Source organism: Lynx canadensis, chromosome C2 (assembly GCF_007474595.2).
Source record: "Lynx canadensis isolate LIC74 chromosome C2, mLynCan4.pri.v2, whole genome shotgun sequence".
Taxonomy (NCBI): Eukaryota; Metazoa; Chordata; class Mammalia; order Carnivora; family Felidae; genus Lynx; species Lynx canadensis.
This window is the reverse complement of record NC_044311.2, coordinates 43,767,468-43,787,203: the sequence shown is the minus strand read 5'-3', so window position 1 is coordinate 43,787,203 and position 19,736 is coordinate 43,767,468. Positions and strand designations below refer to the sequence as shown.

The 19,736-nt window shown below is 34.1% G+C and overlaps 1 protein-coding gene across 7 annotated transcripts in view; it reads left to right on the top strand.

The window, feature by feature from the left end:
- HLTF (helicase like transcription factor) overlaps positions 1-19,736 on the top strand; it is a 52,109-nt gene that overhangs the window by 4,310 nt on the left and 28,063 nt on the right. For all 7 annotated transcript variants that reach the window (XM_030330238.2, XM_032594675.1, XM_030330239.2 and 4 more), the window contains exons 3-12: positions 4,806-4,972; positions 6,485-6,618; positions 7,392-7,489; positions 9,292-9,366; positions 9,526-9,717; positions 12,585-12,680; positions 15,788-15,860; positions 17,187-17,277; positions 18,805-18,884; positions 18,970-19,011. In XM_030330238.2, coding sequence (XP_030186098.1) covers positions 4,806-4,972; positions 6,485-6,618; positions 7,392-7,489; positions 9,292-9,366; positions 9,526-9,717; positions 12,585-12,680; positions 15,788-15,860; positions 17,187-17,277; positions 18,805-18,884; positions 18,970-19,011 — 1,048 coding nt within the window. The remainder of the gene's footprint in view (positions 1-4,805; positions 4,973-6,484; positions 6,619-7,391; positions 7,490-9,291; positions 9,367-9,525; positions 9,718-12,584; positions 12,681-15,787; positions 15,861-17,186; positions 17,278-18,804; positions 18,885-18,969; positions 19,012-19,736) is intronic.

The following is a 19,736-nucleotide window of genomic DNA, read 5'->3' as shown; positions in this document are numbered from 1 at the left end:
TTTTTTCCAGCTCTATTGACATGTGGTTTACATGAGAAAATGCACACATTTTTAAGTATATTATTCTAATAGTTTTGACAAATACATATATGTGATAATCACCATTCCAGTCAAGGTATAGATTATTTCCATCATCCCTGAAAGTTCTCTTGTGTCTTGCTGCAGTCATTTCTGCTGTACCTGTACTAACAACTACAATCTAAGTTTGTTGTTATTGATTAGCCTGTTCTGGAACTTTATATGCATTAAATCAAACAGTGTGTACCTTTTAATTCTAGCTTCATTCAAACTGCACATGATTCAAATACTTATTGAGTCAATTTTGGCAACTTATATTTTTAAAGAAAAGCATCTATTTTATTTAAATTTCCAAATGTATTGCTACAGAGTATTAGTAACATCTATACTTGAAAATATTTTAACTGTGTTTATGGTTATATACAGGTCTTTATTCTTTGTGTTCTATATTTGTGTCTTGTTTTTTTGTTTTTAAGAGAGAGAGCCCAAATGAGGGAGAGGGACGGGGTGGGGGAGGAGAGTGAGAGAGAGGGAGAGATAAGGGCAGAGAGAGAGAGAGAGAGAGAAGGGCAGAGAAAGAGAAGCTTAAGCAGGTTCCATGCTTGGGGTGGAGCCCGAGGAAGGGCTTGATCCCATGACCCTGGGATCATTACCTGAGCTGAAATCAAGAGTTGGACGCTCAACTGACTGAGCCACCAAGGCACCGCATATATTTGTGTCTAGTTTTTATTGATTAGCCTTGATAGAGATTTATATTTTTCATGTTTTCAAGCAACCTTTCTTGGATTTTTTTTTTCTGGTTATTATTTTTCTTTGTTCATTCGTTTTATATTCTGTTTCCTATTTTCGTTTTATTTTTAGATATTTGATTTGAACTTGTAATAATTTAATACATTTCAATGTTTTAAACATTCTTCAAAGTACTGCATTGACTGTATCATTTAAGTTTTGATATATAATGTTGGCATTGCTAATTTTTAACTTTTTTTTTAAGTGTGTTTTTGGTAAGTTTATGGTTAAAGTTTTTATATCTAGACACATCAAAGTATTTTATAATAAAGTAGATTATTTTTTTCCTATTCTGAAAGTATTGTTATGATTAGTTGTAATTCTTTTTGTTATTTTAATTTTTTTTTTTAATATGTCCTTTCTTGTCTTGGTGCTTGGACCATGTTTTCTTTGTTTTTATAGTCTCCAACATTTTGATTTGTATGTATTATATTTTACTTATTTATTTTACTTATTTATTTTATTTATTTTATTTATTTTGAGAGAGAGGGAGAGAGAGAATCCCAAGCATGCTCCACACTGTCAGTGCAGAGTCTGACACAGGGCTTGAACTCACAAACCATGAGATCATGACCTGAACCAAAACCAAGAGTCTGATGCTTAACCTACTGAGCCACCCAGGCACCCCTAACTGGAATGTTTTAGTTTCTCCTGTACTTTTGAAGGATAGTTTTATCCGATATAGAAATCTTGGCTGAAGTTTTTGAAGCACTTTGAAAAGTTATTCCACTGTCTTTTGGCCTCTGCTTTCTGATGTTAATCTTACTGAGGATCCCTTATAAATGAATTGTACCTCTTGTTGCTTTCAAGATTTTTTTTCCACAGCTTGATTATGATGTGTCTGGGTTTGCATCTCTTTGAGGTTAGTTTATTTGGAGTTTGTTGCACTTCTAAGATGTATAGATTAATGTTTTTTTTATCATATTTGGGGGGTTTTTGGCTATTATTTCTTCCCCTTTTCTTCTCTTCTGAGACTCAGTATGTGAATGTCAGATAGGGTTGCTGTTGTCCCACAGGTCTCTGAGACCTGTTCATATTTCTTCATTCTTTTTTCTTTCTATTCCTCAGACTCTGTAACTGTTCCTCAGACTCAATAATGTAACTGACCTGTCTTGAACTTCATTGACTCTTCTGCCTCCTCATATCTGCTGTTGAGCCTCTCTAGTGAATTTTTTGACTTTATTATACTCTTGACAACAGAAATTCTATTTGGTGAGACCTACTTATTTATTGTGCTTTCTCCTTTAGTACATGGTTTTCTTTAGGTTTTTGAACATACTTAAAATTAAAAATTTTTTTTCTAGTTAGGGCAAACACCTGTGCTTTCTTAGGGATAGTTGGTAGCTTTTTTCCTATGAGTAAACCATACCTTCTCATTTCTTTGCATGTCTCATTTTTTTGTTGTTGAAAAGTGGACATTTAAGGGCGCCTGGGTGGCTCAGTCAGTTGAGCATCCGACTTTTGCTCAGGTCATGATCTCCCAGTTTGTGGGTTCGAGCCCCGCATCAGGCTCTGTGCTGACAGCTTGCTCAGAGCCTGCCGCCTGCTTCCGATTCTGTGTCTCCTTCTCTCTCTTTGCCCCTCCCCCGCTCATGTTCTGTCTCTCTCTGTCTCTCAAAAATAAATAAATGTTAGGGGCGCCTGGGTGGCGCAGTCGGTTAAGCGTCCGACTTCAGCCAGGTCACGATCTCGCGGTCCGTGAGTTCGAGCCCCGCGTCGGGCTCTGGGCTGATGGCTCAGAGCCTGGAGCCTGTTTCCGATTCTGTGTCTCCCTCTCTCTCTGCCCCTCCCCCGTTCATGCTCTGTCTCTCTCTGTCCCAAAAATAAACGTTGAAAAAAAAAAATTAAAAAAAAAAATAAATAAAAAAAATAAATAAATGTTAAAAAAATTTTTTTTTTAAAAAGTGGACATTTAAAATAATGTGGCAGCTGTAAAAATTAGATTCTTCATCTCCAGAGTTGTTTGTTGTTGCTGATTTTGGTAATTGTTGCTTGTTTAGTGACTTTTCTGAATTAACCCTGTATAATCTGATGTCTTTGCATGGTTAGCTTAATGGTCAGCTTATGATTATACCAGAGCCAGTACATCTGTCAGTCTTTAGTAAGAGAGGGTCTGTACATCAATCAGTATTTAGTAAGAGAGGGTCTGTTTGCATTTGGGGCACTCCTTCAGCACTCAGCCAGGCAGTTGACAACTCTGCCTTAACCTTCATGTCCTGGTTGTTCAGAACCTCAAGTTTATCCAGAGGTGAGAGCTCAGAGTCTTCTCAGGTCTTTTCCTGATCATATGTACAGCCCTTTGCATGTATATAGCCCTATGCTTGCATATGGCCTTCTACATTCCCAAGAATGTATTGGAGCTTTTCAAAGCCCCTATGAACATCTTAGTCCTCAGCTTTTCTTTTAATCCTTTTGGTTATTGTATTGTTTACTCCACTTGTTATCCACTGCCTGTAAAATTGTTTTTGACCAACATTCACCCAAGGGAGGTTTTTTGTGGTGGATGAGCTGAGAGATCAAAGAGAAATCACTTTGCAGGTGGGGATCTTCTGGAGCACCTTGATACAGGTCAAATAATGACAGTTCTTTGGGAATGAATCTTTGAAAGATTCTGTTCCATTATACTCCCTCTAGTGACTGCTAGACTACACCAAGAATTTTCATAGGTTATTATTTTTTTTTTAATGTTTGTTTATTTTGATCTGGGATGGAGGCAAAAAAGAGAATCCCTAGCAGGCTCCGTGTTGTCAGCACAAAGCTGGAGGGGCTGTACCCCATGAGCCATGATGAGATCATGACCTGAGCTGAAATCAAGAGTCAGGCATTCAACTGGCTGAGCCACCCAGGCACCCACAGAAGATTGTTATTTTTAAAGGCTATCATGCAGCTGAAAGCTGGAGATGGAACTAGGGCACTAATGTTCAGCTGTTTTTCTTCCTTGTTTTTTTTTTTTTTTAATTTTTTAAAATATTTATTTTTGAGAGACAGAGACTGAGTGGGGGAGGGGCAGAGAGAGAGAGAGAGAGAGAGAGACACAGAATCTGAAACAGGCTTCAGGCTCTGAGCTGTCAGCACAGAGCCCGACATGGAGCTCGAACTCACAAACTAGGAGATTATGACTTGAGCCGAAGTCAGATGCTTAACCAACTGAGCCACCCAGGTGTCCATCAGTTGTTTTTCTTGAATTAACACCCCTGCCCAGGGTTTCTCCAATATTTTGGCTGGTTTCCAGATGTCTGGAAAAGTTGATTCTGACCATTTCTGTCAGTTTTTTCATTGCTTTTATGCAAGAATTTTCAAAAGTCCTTACTCTTCCATTTTTCAATGATGTTATCTTCAGCCAACTTTTAGTCAAGTGAAATCAGAAATGGCATGAGTTGAAGGCTGGATATATTTTCTTATTCAGATCCATTCTGACTTATAATTAACATCTTTCCCCCTTTTAGAGTCTGGAGAAATCAGACTTAGGAACCAGCCTTCCTGGATTTAAATTCTAGCTCTGCTATACTACTAGCTTTGTGACTTTGGGCAAGTTACTTAACTTTTCTATGCTTTAGTCTTCATCTGTAAAATTGGGTGTAATGACAGTATCTACCAGTAGTGTTGTGAGGATTTAAAAAGTCAAATCTCTGTTATGTACTTAGAATAATGGTATGTAATAAGCACTCCATAAAGATTACCTGTTTCCAGAAGTTATGATGTTGAAAATTTTAGATAGTGTGAATCTTTTATTTAGTTTTGATTGTATCTTTCAGATATCAAGGATTTGTTAACTTCCCAGTGAATGTAAGTTAAAAAAACGCTGTAAAAGAATCATTATAAAATATGCTTTTTATATTACTATTACAAATATGAATCCAAGAAAATACATATTTCTTATATGAAGTGTTATTTGGTAAGCATTAAAAAATGAATGGAAATCCCAGATAAAGTTTGATGAAGAAAGCTCCTATTGTATGTTTATTATTTATAATATTATCTGTTGATTATTTCATTAGGTTAATAATAATGAAATGGTTGCATTACAACGGGAACCCAATAACCCCTATGATAAGAATGCAGTTAAAGTAAACAATGTGAATGGAAATCAGGTTGGCCATTTAAAGAAAGATCTAGCAGCTGCTTTGGCCTATATCATGGACAACAAATTGGCACAAATTGAAGGGTAATGTACTTTCAGAGTTTAGTTTTAATAATTGTAAGTTGCAATCTTTGAATTTGTTAAGAGTCAGTATAGTTGCCCTGACATCTTTTGTCACTGTGCCTTTAGTATGTGTTCAATTAATATGTTAATTCTTTTCTCATCTGCCTCTACTACCTTAGCCATGAAACAACTGTTCTTTCACTTTCCTATTGAATTATTACCACAGAGAAAAATTGACTTTGCTCAGATATTAGGAAGCCCACACCATCTGTCCAAGCCTTTTAGTGCATAGTTTTGGGAGTTGGGAACTGTTTGTTTAAACCTGAGGTGGTAAACTGGTAGCCTGTGATCATATGTAGGTGCATTTCATTTTGCCTACATGTTTTACAATTTTTCGTTTTATTTTCAGTATTCAAATACCTGGATATCCTGCATTTTATACAGGGTAACTTGTTCCCTAATGTAAAAATTATTTATGAATATTTCTGTTGACAAATGGCAGATCTGACCTTCATTTTCCAGGACATTAGTTGACTGGAACAGAGTAGCAGCTCCTGCTTTAATACCCTGCGTAATGCCCTTACTGCCTCTCCCAGTTCTACCACTTCTTTTTTTTTTTTTTTTTTTTTTTTAAACTCCCAGTCTCCTTGGTTATCTTTTCTCTTTTAGGCATTTAGTTTGTGATCTCAGTTGAAGTATGGAATATTGAGGATATGAAAAGGTGAAGTTTGATGATAAATGTTCAGTAATATCTTCTCACTTTACTTGTTTTCTCCAATCTCAGTTTATTAAATTTTTCAGATACTGAGAATAAACTTTTAGTGAATCCTTGATCAGAAAAACAGTTGACCCTTGAACAAAATGGTTTGACCTGCCTGGGCCCCATTATATGCAGATTTTTTTTTTAATAAATGCAGTATAGTAATGTGAATGTATTTTATTTTCCTTATGATGTTGTTAATGTTTTCTATAGCTTACTTTAAGAACACAGTATGTAATTCCTGTAAACTACAAAATATGTGTTGTGTTGTTGGTAAAGCTGCTGGTCAACATTAGGCTATTAGTTGTTTTGGGGGAGTCAAAAGTTATATGTGGATTTTTGATGGCACCAGGGGGTCAGCGTACCTAAACCCCATGCTGTTCAAGGGTCAGATGTAATTCTTGCAATTCAGTCCCCATTCTCAGAATAGTTGCTACCTATAGTGGTTCCTTTAGTGAAAGCTCCACCTTCTCAATTAAATTTACTATTTTACCTGTCTTATAATCTCAGTTATAGGCTATTCTGCTTTATTCCATCTTCTCCGTTTCTTCTGGCTTTCTGTTCCTAAAAATCACTCTTTTGTTCTGGTTGTTTTTGATCCTGTTCCCTGTACTTTTTCTGTCTTTCTACTTTGCCCAAATAGTTCTTTATTTTACTTCTTTGCAAAATTAAAATGCAACACTTCTAATATTTAATAGTCACATTCTTCTTCATGGAAGTGGAAAATAACAGTTCTAATTCCCTCCTTTTTTTTCTGCTTTTAAATATAATAGGGTCGTTCCTTTTGGTGCAAACAATGCTTTTACCATGCCTCTCCATATGACTTTTTGGGGAAAAGAAGAAAATAGGAAAGCGGTTTTAGATCAGTTAAAGAAACATGGATTTAAATTGGGTCCTGCACCAAAAAGTAAGTTTAGGGTTTAAGCTTCTATTATTTTGATATCATAAGATGCAGGAATTGTAAAACATTTTTTCTTGAGTTTGGCTAATCCATTTGTGTTGAAGGCTCTGAGTTGTAACTTTTCTCAGGAATCTTTTTAAGGAAATCCCTGAATTTTTTTCTCTTTATTTTGAAATAATTATAGATTTATAGGAGGGAGTATGTGTGTTCGCGTACACGCACACATATGTACAAAAAGGTGCTATATTCCCTCCTCTAATTTCCCCCAATGATAATATCTGGAAATCCCTAATTTGCAAGTATTGTCTTTGATAAATTATAGACAAAAAGAATCTCCCAATAGCGAATGAAGTAGAAGTATTTATCTGGCAAGAGTTTGTTCAAATAATGTGGAATTATTTTAATAATGTATTTTTTAAATGACTTTTAGTTTTTATTTTTTTTAATGTTTATTTTTGAGAGAGAGAGACAGAGTGTGAATGGGGGAAGGGCAGAGAGAGAGGGATTCACAGTATGTGAAGCAGACTCCAGGCTCTGAGCTGTCAGCACAGAGCCTGACACGGGGCTCGAACTCACAAACTGTAAGATCATGACCTGAGCCAAAGTCGGAGTCTTAACCTGCTGAGCCACCCAGGTGTCCCTGAATGACTTTCAATTTTTAAAAAATCTTTGAAATATATTGATTTTTTTTTTTTAATGCAACTTATACAAGTTCTAAAAGTTACTTACTGAAAGATAATTCATTTGGTGATTTTATTATTTTCATTTGTAAATTGCAGCTTTAGGATTCAGTTTAGAAAGTAGTTGGGGCTCTGGAAGAGCTGGACCAAGCTATAGTATGCCAGTTCATGCTGCAGTACAGATGACAACTGAACAGGTATGCTTCTGTTTTATTTTATAATCTTAAAAGTAAATGTTAAATGTTGAAGATTGATGTTTAAAAGAATAAGATAAATATGTATATGCTGGTATTTGTGATCTTCAGATATATTAAGTTATGAAACATGCTGTAGAATAAATAGAATATATATGAAAAACATTTATGTAAAAGGAAAGTAATGATAGGTAATGCATACACATTCATACATATTTTAAAACACATGTGTTGTTGTATAGATAGGCATGGGATGTTTTAGTATGTTTTAATATTTTTGTATTACATGAAATTTTTTTAATGTCCAAATATTAACTTTAAAAAATTGAAACTTGAAACTTTTCATTCAATAAGGTTGCAAATGAAATGCAAAGAGAAATTAATTCCAAATCTTAGCATTAGTATAGTTCTTACTTTGTCTAATTTGTGAGCTAAGATACTGTTAGGCTGAGTTAATTTAGAAAAAAAGATGTAAAATAAATCAATGGAGATTAGTCTATAATTCACATCAAATCTTTTTTGTCTTTACCCATCTGTGTTAGCCTTTTTGTCTAATTGCAGTTGCCATATTTTACCTGATCATTATTAGTAGGGCTTGAGCCTGTGCTAATGTTTTTATTTATTTTTGAGAGAGAGAGCATGAGTGGGGGAGGGACAGAGGATCCAAAGTGGCCTATGCACTGACAGCAGCAAGCCAGATGTGAGGCTCAAACTCATTATCTGTGAGATGGTGACCTGAGCCCAAGTCGGCTGCTCAACTGACTGAGCGACCCAAGTGCCCCTAGACTAGATCAGTTTAAAGAACCAGCTAGGGGCGCCTGGGTGGCGCAGTCGGTTAAGCGTCCGACTTCAGCCAGGTCACGATCTCGCGGTCCGTGGGTTCGAGCCCCGCGTCGGGCTCTGGGCTGATGGCTCAGAGCCTGGAGCCTGTTTCCGATTCTGTGTCTCCCTCTCTCTCTGCCCCTCGCCCATTCATGCTCTGTCTCTCTCTGTCCCAAAAATAAATAAACGTTGAAAAAAAAAAAAATTAAAGAACCAGCTAAATTAGTGTAAGATTGAAATCATCTCTTAATATTTTGTAGCACATAGCAAGTTCTTTGTTTTAGTAATAGTAAATGAAATGTCTTTGACATGAAAAAAGTCAAATGTGCCTGGTAGGATCTGCCAAAATTGTTTGAATACAACTAATAGGCTCACAGAATTTCAGTGGCAGAAGGAACCTTAGAGACACTCTAAATCTAAATTATCCCTTTCATTTTACAGGAATAAGATAAAGGGCCATAAAGGTTAAGTCTCTCGCCCAGTGTTGTATATGGGTTAGTTTGTGAAAACTGGGACAAGCCTCAGATTTCTCTCTTCTGTATTCTTTTGATTCTAACACGGTTACCTTAAAAAAAATTTTTTTTTTAATGTTTATTTTTGAGAGAGAGAGAGAGAGAGAGAGAGAGAGACAGGGCATGAGCATGGGAGGGGCAGAGAGAGGGAGACACAGAATCTGAAGTAGGCTTCAGGTTCTGAGCTGTCAGCACAGAACCTGATGCTGGGCACAAACTCACGAACTTGTGAGATCGTGACCTGAGCCGAAGTCGGTCGCTCAACAACTGAGCCACCCAGGCACCCCTATGGTTAACCTTTTATACCCAAAGCACCTATTCATACTGCTTCAGTGAACAGTGTAGCAACTCAAAGAATATTTTAGGTACCTTTTGGTAGTCAAATCTTTTAGTTAATTAAATGATTTGAAAAGTCTGAAGTGAGATTATTTTAATTTGTTTCATGATGTTTCTTGGTATTATTTGTTGTAGCTTAAAACAGAATTTGACAAATTGTTTGAAGATTTAAAAGAAGATGATAAAACTCATGAAATGGAGCCAGCTGAGGTACTGAGCCAATATTTTCTATTTAAAACTATTTGGAATTTTAAAATACGCTGTGTATCTATATAGTTTTTAGCACAAGATCAAGTGTTTTCCAGAATCTGCATGGGGAAAAAAAATGATTTGTTTTATTTCTATTTAAGACATTCCTTTTGTTTATAGGCTGTTGAAACACCATTGCTTCCACATCAAAAACAAGCTCTAGCTTGGATGGTTTCACGGGAAAACAGTAAAGACCTTCCACCGTTTTGGGAACAGCGAAGTGACTTCTACTACAACACAATAACAAATTTTTCTGAGAAGGATCGACCAGAAAATGTCCATGGAGGAATTTTAGCTGATGATATGGGTTTGGTAATTATTTTTTTCTTGAATTAATTTTATTTTATTTTATTTAAAAAAAAATTTTTTTTAATGTTTATTTATTCTTGAGACAGAGAGAGACAGAGCATGAACGGGGGAGGGTCACAGAGAGAGGGAGACACAGAATCCGAAGCAGGCTCCAGGCTCTGAGCTGTCAGCACAGAGCCCGACGCAGGGCTCGAACTAACCAACCATGAGATCATGACCTGAGCTGAAGTCGGCTGCCCAACCGACTGAGCCACCCAAGCGCCCCTTGGGTTAATTTTATTTTGTAATTATGATTTTATAGAAGTAATTTTGAAGTCGATAGAGATATGAATATGTTGGTGTCAGTGTGGGACTAGATTTCACTTTCAGTATGGAGCAGTTTTCTCTTAAGTCTTTTCACTTAAAATGTGGCTACTTTTTTTCTTTTGGTTTGTTTGGTTGATTAGCAATAATGTGTAAACATGTGTTTCTCATTTTTCAAATTCAAGTAGATTATCTTTCATGAATCTTCTTTAAAAAAAGGGAAAGACAACAATGTTACATGAAACTGTATTCTATCATAGTATTGTGATATACAGAGTATTAAATATACCTTTATGATGCCTTACACCAGCAGTTTTTATACTTTTTGGTCTCGGTAACCCTTAATACTCTTAAAAATTTTTGAGGATTTCAAAGAGCTTTTTGTTTTTGTGAGTTATATCCATATTTATAGTATTAGACATTAAAACAAAAAAATTTAAGTTATTTTAAAATAATAGTTAATAAATACATTACTTGTTAACATAAATAGTGTATTTTTAAATGAAAAAGGACTATTCCCAAACAAAAGTAGTTTTGATAAGAATGGCATTGTTTTACATTTTTGCAAATCACTTTAATGTTTGGTCTAATAAGATGAATTTTGAATTGTCCTAACTGCTTATTCATTCAGTCTGTTGTAACATGGTGTTTTGGTATAAGTACATAACGAAGATTAGTTCTCATGCAGATAGGTAGTTGGGAAACAGGAGGAGGATTTTAATAGCCTTTTTAGATAACTTTTATAATTCTTTGATACAACAGTGAAATTAAGCAAGTATTAGTTTATTAAAGGTTAGTAGTTACAATGTAGAATTTAAAAATGGTATTAGAATGGTTTTGTATTCTGTTCCATTAAAATTCATTGGTTTAGCTTGCCCATTGAAAGGATATTTTAATCATGCATGATTTTATAACATCAGGCATTGCTTATTTAGAAAATATTGGTTCACTGAGTTACACACATCTGCCAGATGTTGATGCATTTCATTGTATAGGATCAAAAGTTTACACTCTTTGATATTACTGCTGATCATATTAGGCATTTATATTTTGGGAAGCTGCCTGTGCTCGTGTCAGATATAAGTGTTCCAACATTCTAATTTTTGCTTGAAAGTTCAGATCTTACCATTAACAACAAATCTGTTTATTTGCCCTTAAAGATAGCCTTACTTTGTTCATTTTTCAAGAAAAAGTCTACCACTCAGTCATGAATAACTGGTTATTGGTCATTCTTTCAAGTAAAAATAATGAAGCATGAAAAAGTGATGATGCATGGTGGTGCATGGTGGCTAGTTGAGGTTGTAACCTCAGTCTCACAAGTAATTTTTCTGTAGATAATCCTCATATTTTGGTGTGCAACAGAAGTAATTTATATGTATTTCCCATCTTGTTATACAGAATATTAAAAAGGTGTGTACTTGAGGCAAGATTTAATAAAATTCATGTGTACTGCTTCATCAAGAATATTCTTACAGAACATTCTTAAAATGAAACTGGCATTTTTTTTTTTTTAAACTGTGAGTATGTGGCAGCTAAAAATACAATGTATAATGTAGTGCCAATGGCTTTGTTTCATGCTAAGGCACCAGCAGTTTTACCCACAACTCCATTTTGTGGCATTACTAAAGATATAACACAAATAATGTCTTGGTAGTATTATGAAAATGGATTTGACTGCACATACACTCCTGAGAGGGTTCTGGGAAATCCTAGGGCTTGTGGACTACACTTAGAAAACTGCTGCCTTAACTGTTTTAAAATTGCCAGAGGGGCGCCTGGGTGGCTCAGTCGGTTGAGCGTCCGACTTCAGCTCAGGTCACGATCTCGCGATCTGTGAGTTCGAGCCCCGCGTCGGGCTCTGCGCTGATGGCTCGGAGCCTGGAGCCTGCTTCCGATTCTGTGTCTCCCTCTCTCTCTGACCCTCCCCCGTTCATGCTCTGTCTCTCTCTGTCTCAAAAATAAATAAACGTAAAAAAAAAAAAAAAAAAAAAAAATTTTAAAATTGCCAGAGAGTTCTGTCTGTGTTGCTAATTACAAATTCAGCTATGGAAAATAATGAAAGATTATGTGTTTTTATTTAAGAAAATTGCATAAGAAACACCATGTCCTTTATGCTTGATAAGTTACGGGTTTTAAGTATTACAGTTATCTTTAAATGAAATAAAATGATTATATCATGTGCATATTGGAATTACTAACCATTTTAAATTAGCTCTGAACTACATGGCAAGCAAATAGTTGTAGTTTCATGATAAATTTATTAGTTCAGAGTTAAATGTAAAATCTTAGGACAGCAATCACTTAATAGAATGACATTTCTCAGGGATGCTTATAGTATTTCATGGAGTACATCGTTTAATAATTCTTAGTAATACAGTGTGGGAAGGCATTTCCTAATCAACAAAATACTTTTACTAATACATAGATTATTTAATACAATAGTATGTTCCTATGGCCTTGAATACTACATAATATTTGCTTACTTGATTTTTAAATTGGTTTTAGAATGTTCTATGGCCAACTGAGTTTCAGAATCTGACCATTTGTCTTTTAAAACATTTTTTAAGGGCAAAACTTTGACAGCCATTGCAGTAATTCTTACCAACTTCCATGATGGCAAACCTCTTCCTGTTGAGAGAATTAAAAAAAGTCAACTGAAGAAGGTAAAGTATTAGAGTGTTTTCTCCGAAGTCTCTGGTTCATTATAAGACCTTTTAATTTTACCATTAAAAAATAATTTGCCAAAAAATTGATAATATCCAGTGTTTTCAGAGAAATGGTGAAAGGCCTCTCTTATGTGTTGCTTGCTGATAAGAGTGAAAGTTGGATACTAAATTCTTGAGGGTAATTGGGTAATATATAGCAAGAATCCTAAAAGTGTTTATAATCTGTGATTCGGTAATGCCATTTCAGAGAAACTGTGTAAGAAAGTTATTAGAAATGCATTTTTTTTCAGAGATAGAAAAGTACAAATCTCTCCCCCGAACCCCAGCATTATTTTAAAGGCACAAAAGAAACTACTTTCAATAAGGTAACAGTTATGTTAATAAATAGTCATAAAATTTAATATTATGCAACTACAAAATCCTGTTCTTTGAAGAATACTTATTTTTATGATATTTTTAGTTTAAAAAAAAAAAAAAGGCCAGGTACACATTTATGAGTTGAGTCCTCATTTTGGAAAGGCATGTTTATGTATGTCTGAATATAGTCACACACAGTGCTAATTGTGTCCTAGTGATGATAACATGGGTAACTTTCTTGATACTTACCTAATATATATTTTTACACATGGCATACAAACACAATATATTTATATTTAGTTTCTAAGAATTAAAAGTGAATTCATTTTAATGGAAAAAATAAATGTTAGAGTGAAACAATTGTTTTTCATTCTCAGATGAAAATCCAAAGAACTTAAAGTAGGAAATAGCTGAGAAAATGGCATATGCAAAATACCTCTTTTTTTTTTTTTTTTTTTTTTTTTTTTTTTTCTAAGTTTTTCTTTATTTTTTTAAGGTTTATTTGAAAGAGAGAGAACAGGGGAGGGGCGGAGAGAGAGAATCCCAAACAGGCTCTGTGCTGTCAGCACAGAGGCCGACATGGGGCTCAAACCCATGAACCATGAGATCATGACCTGAGCTGAAACCAAGAGTCAGACGCTTAACTGGCTGAGTGACCCAGGTGTCCGTAATTTTTTAGTTTTTAAAGAGGCTGCATATCATTCCTGCCACTGCATATTGAGAGTCTATTTATTAATTTCTGCACTTATTTGCATTTTCTTCTTTGTACTTTTATTGGGAGTTTAACTCTGTCATTTGAATGTCTGAGATTCAACTGCTTACCATGAGTAGTTTGATGCTTTACATCCTGTTCTTCCTAATTTGGTAATTAAAACAGAAGAACATCACCTAAGACTATACTGACAGCTTCGGTAGCAATTAATAGCTTAAAAAATTATCATCAGTAAGGCTTTCCCTCCCCACCACCCCCCGCCCCAGAATCAGCCATGCATTTAAGGTATTGTGTTTAAGTAGGAAGGTTTTAGGATATTTAGTTTGCCCCATTCCTTACAATTGAGGCTAAAAACGTGATTTCCAGCTAAGAATTTATTGCAACAAAAATTACACTTTTAAATAAATTTAGATATTCCAGGCTTACAGAGTGAAATGTCATTGATTTAAGTTCCATTAGATTGGAATGTAGTATGATTTAATAGGTTGGACTTCGTAGGTTTACATTTGAACTCTCAGAAGAAAAAACTTACTGAGCAAAATCATTTAATATAAAACAGTAACGTAAAGGACTTTTTTTAATCATTTAATATAAAACAGTAATGTAAAGGACATCCACATGTATTTGTGGATGAATCTCTGATTCTTTTTTCCATGTTGTTAAATATAAATGGTTGTGCTAATTATTGAAGAAGACTAGGTATAACATTTGGTGAGAAGCATTTTTAACATCAGTTTCTTGCACTGGGTGTTGTATATAAGTGATGAATCACTAAAATCTACATCTGAAACTAATATTGCACTGTATGTGAACTAACTGGATTTTAAATAAAAACTTAAAAAAAATCCATTTGTCTAGCTTGTAAGAAAAAAAAACAATGGTGTAATACTGCTCTAATAAAAATTACAATTTTGGGTTGTAGTGTATCATGTATTTAATATTTAATGGCTGTTCAATCTTAAATAATAAATATTTGACATTGGTTAAAGTAAAAATACCCTGAGCTCTGAAAAAAAAGATAAAAACTTATTTATCTAAAATAATTCCTTTAGTTACATTTTTCTACCTGTTATATTTTAGATTTTCAACATATTTAGACTCATACCATTAGAAGGAGATGGATCTTTTCAACTACATTTTTAGTAAAATTTAACTCTGGGATTTTGTAAGATGTTTCAAATTTTATTTTTTTTAAACTAAAATCAAACTATCCATTATTAGCCCTAATCTCAGCAGAAATTACTTTTTACTCTTGACCACCAGTTCTTATCTCCATTCAGTATGACTTCATCACCTCTCTTTTTCAATGGGAAGAATTAAATTCAAACCAATTGGCATTTGTCATTCATCCCTACAGAATCATTGAGTCAAGAATTAAAGATTGGAGGAACCCTTCCCATTAGAATCATTTAAAAATATTTTTACAAAGAGATATAAAATTGTACTTTCATAGAAGTTTTTGTACATATGTCTGCATTGATACATTTTGAACCAAAGGGATATACATGAAGGGTAAAAGAAAAAGTCCGGGCTGGCAAGAAAATCCTCAATAGAAAGAATATGATAGAATAGAATATCCTAGTACTCTAGGATCTGTACTATTGCATCTACCCCCTGGGAGTTCCAGAGAACAAGATGGCAATGAGGGCCTCATTAAAGATAAGTTATTTACTGAGTAGGGACTCTTGGTTTGAAAGTTTGTAGTCTGAGAATTCCTTTTAATTCTAAAGTAAATTCCATTTCACAAGTGTTTCTTACATTAATGAATATGCCATTTATAACTGAGTTTTGTTATTTGTATTTCTTTTGAACAGATAAAGACCAACTAGTGTTCACTTTTGAGATAGCTGTGAAAAAAATTTTAATTGGTTTATTTTTCCTCTTCACTTAATGCATCTCCCCCAATTGCCCCAGAATGGGATAGCAATATAAGTAATCTCTATTATGTAAAGCAAAGCAGTATAAAATAGGATGCTTTTTAAGTTTATTTAAAACTGACAGCAGTGCTTTGTAAGAAATATGCCTTTTCATCCAGGAGTGTAATGTTAACGATCAAACTATGAAACTTGGAGGAAATACCAGTGAAAAGGCAGATGGACTAATCAAAGGTAAAGTTTACTTTTGAACCATGACCCCATATTTGATTTAAATTTTTCCAGTTTGATGATGTAATTCAAGCTCTGGCTTTGTAATATACAAAAATTTTAGATATTTTTTTCTAAAAATCTCGGGAGAACTGGTAGGAAAAATTTCATCAAGGAGGTCATGATGGAATTGGGTGGTTGTATACCAGTCAGAGAAGCTAAGGAAGAACATTTTTGGTTGAGAAAAAAAATTCATGAAAGGGCAGTAAAAACAAAAGAACAACATAAAACCTATTTTGTTCTGGGAGTTTATGTTAATAATAATGTAATATGCATGAATAATAGCAGATAAGAATAGAAAGATAGGTTAGAGCCAAATTCTGAAGTTAGAGGATAAATGAAAAGAGAACTCTGGATTTAGCAGTTAAATAGCTGGTGTAGCTGTTAATGGCCTTTGGAAAATTAATTTCTGAAGATTGGTTAGAACAGAAAAACTGAAAATATTTTCAGATAGAATAGTAAGTGAAGAATTGGAAATGACAGTTGTATGCTATTATGTATTTTGCTAAGTTTGAAATAGAAACAAAAATCGTTGGAGATGAAGGCAGAGTTGAGGGTTTTTTTTTTTTTTTTTTTTTTTTTTTTCAGGGGAGAGCATTATGAAGGAAATCCGTGGATAAGAGATGTGGGATAAAATGGAGAGAATAATTTTTAGGCCTCTTGGCGGGGGCGGGCAATGAGACCAAGAGCATAGATAAGTGAATTAACGTTAGAAGGAAAGAAAGTAAGGTTGATGGGAAATATTTAATTGAGGGAATTTTAAAAAGGTAGGAAAATTGGGATTATAGAAAATGGTATTCAATTTTCTTTGAAGGTGAAGTAGGTCATCATCTAGGAGTCAAGGGAGTGAAGAATCTAGGCAAAGGGTCCAGTATATACCACTGTGGTGAGTGGGTAGGGAGGCTGAGTGATACATAAAAGAGTTGCTAAGTGACACAGGCAGCAGGTGAGATTTGAAAATGTAAACTTGTAATGCCACCTATTTATTGTTCATTTTTTTCCAGCAGCTCTTAGCTGCCTTGGTGTACAGCAGGAAATTCAGCCAGCCAGTTTGGGAATTGGCTGGATGACTACAGGGGAAAGACTGGGTACAAGAAATTGAAGGTATTTTTTAGTGAGAATATACTATACTTAAAAACTAGTAGAGAGAATAGCTGGCTGATTGAAAGAAGAGGAATGAAGATACTAAGAAAGTTGAACTATTGAGTTGGAAAACCAAAGTTTTAAGGATACTCAGTCAAGACAGTTTACTAATACTCTGTATATTTGTCCTTTTCTTTGAAATGAAAGGATCTAGATGTAGTGGAGAACCCAGTATTTCAGATGTCAAGGGAAAGAATAAATATCCCAAGTCAGAATTGTCTAGCTCCCGCCCCAAAAGGTAAATTTTGTTATGGTTTGATTGTATGTAATATTTGTTTAAACTCTTTCTCCATTTTCTTATATATAGGAGAGAGATAAGACCATTATATCTCAGTTATGTAGTTCTTTCAAATTCATTCTGTTATTTGAAACTACCAAAATCACTGTTACTTAGGCAGGTTGGGTGTTCCTATTTTATAGGTGAAGAAAAGTAATACTAATCTATAAAAGAAGTGAATTGATAGTTTCTAATAATCACTTAACCTTTCTACCACTTTCTTTCCTGTTCTTTTACATAGGAACTAAGATCTAGCTTCCAAGTTTTTTGTTTTTGTTGACTTTGGAAGAGTTTTCCTATTATTTTCAGGAGATAAAAACTGACAGCTATTTATTAGATGACTTGGTAGAAACACTCTGTTCATCTCAGTTCTTTCTCTCTTCACCTTTAGTAGAAATAAAATATGATGAAGTTATTTATGGAGACTATTGTGTTAATGTAGACTAGAGGGAGAATTTGAATAAAGCGCATAATGCTCCTCTGATGTTAACTTGAATCTGTTAACTTTATAAATTTCATTTACCCTCTGAAATAGGTCTAAATGACTTTTATTTGTACTGTGTTTTCTACCATTAATATCTGCAGATGTGATTTCAAATCTGAGTCTGTTAGCTAGTCCAATAAGGATCTCAAAACTGGGGCTTTTAATTGTTTTCTTCATTAATACCTGTCTTAAACTGAGCACAAAACCAGGGCACCTCAGTTTCTCATCTGGATCTCAAATCTTACAATTCTGAGCTGACCATGATGAGCCTGAGAATAGCACTATTAGGTTGACCAGATAAGATTAAAGGACATGGAAATAAAAATAAAGAGGACATGGGATAAACTAATAACCAATACATATGATAATTTATACATGTATGTTACTGCGCAACAGGCACTATTTTAGGGGCTTTGCATACAGTAACACATTTTATCCTATGAAGTGAATTGTATTTTTGCTCGTATTTTCCAAATGAGGAAATTAAAGCATAGATGAATATTAAGTAACTTGCGTAAAGTCACAGCAAATAAGTAGCTGAATGGGATTTGAATACAGGCAGTCTGACTCCAGAGGCCATTATTTTTAGCAACTTAATCACTGTAATGTACTTTCTACACAAAATACATAAAATTTTTCATTGTGAATTATATTTTTCTCTTAGCTGCTCATTTTATATTGGAATTATTTTCTTTGATAAGAGTTATTCTTAGTTCTAGTTTTATATAGGTGTTTCATTTGAATTACTGAATATTAAATTCAATATTAAAATTATTATTTTAGGATGGTTTTCTTTTTCAAATTTAATAATAGTGGTACTGCATTTTGTATATAAATGTATCTGGTTATGTAAGCAAAATGCTTTTTAGGAAATTTTACTTTCATTTGTCAAAGTTCCTTGAATTAAAACAATAGGAGGCATTATACTGCTTTTATTAAAACTTATGTTTTCATATCTCATTTTATTTTGGTTTGATAAAAAATTTGTGTACACTTTATTTTAGAAGAAAAACTGTTGTCCAGTATATTGAAAGCAGTGATTCAGAAGAAATTGAAACAAATGAATTGCCACAGAAAATGAAAGGTAATGTGAAATGGATTTGATTTGATAATGTGTCCTTTATTCTGATTTCCTACTGTGACTGTTTTTATATTTGGTTTTGTTGTAGGCAAACTGAAAAATTCACAGTCTGAGACTAAAAGAGTAAAAGGTATGTATATACATCTCAGTATCCATAATCTACTCTTAAAGATTATTAAAGTAAAACTCCATAGGTTTGTATCTCTCTAGCTTAGAATTCTTTAGTAGCAGATCTTTTTTTTTTTTAACTTATTTTTTTCTAATGTTTATTTATTTTTGAGAGAGAGAGAGACAGAGCACGAGCAGGGGAGGGGCAGAGAGAGAGGGAGACACAGAATGTGAAACAGGCTCCAGTCTCTGAGCTGTCAGCACAGAGTCCGATGTGGGGCATAACCCACGAACCGTGAGATCATGACCTGAGCTGAAATCAGACACTTAACTGACTAAATCACTCAGGCGCCCCTCTTTAGTAACAGATCTTAAACTTGACTCCTCTTCACATTTGAACTATTCCATGGAACTTATCAAGGGTGGTAAATGAATGAGGTAAATTGAAAGATTAGTTTCAAATTAAAATCTAAGAGAAATATTTAAACTAACTTTAAACACAGTAATTTTTACCACTTATAAAATTACTTCAATAAAACCTTATTTGTATATATATAAATTATAATTACAAAAGTTGGGTGGGAGCATCTTCTGGGTAATAATTGTTAGTTCGTATTGTCATACAGATGTAAAAATAACCAGTATCATTACTTTTATGTGTTACTTTAAAACATAACTCTTTATTTTTCTTTTCTTATAAATCAGATCATATTATATTCCTAATTAGTTGAGAAAGTGTATTGCATT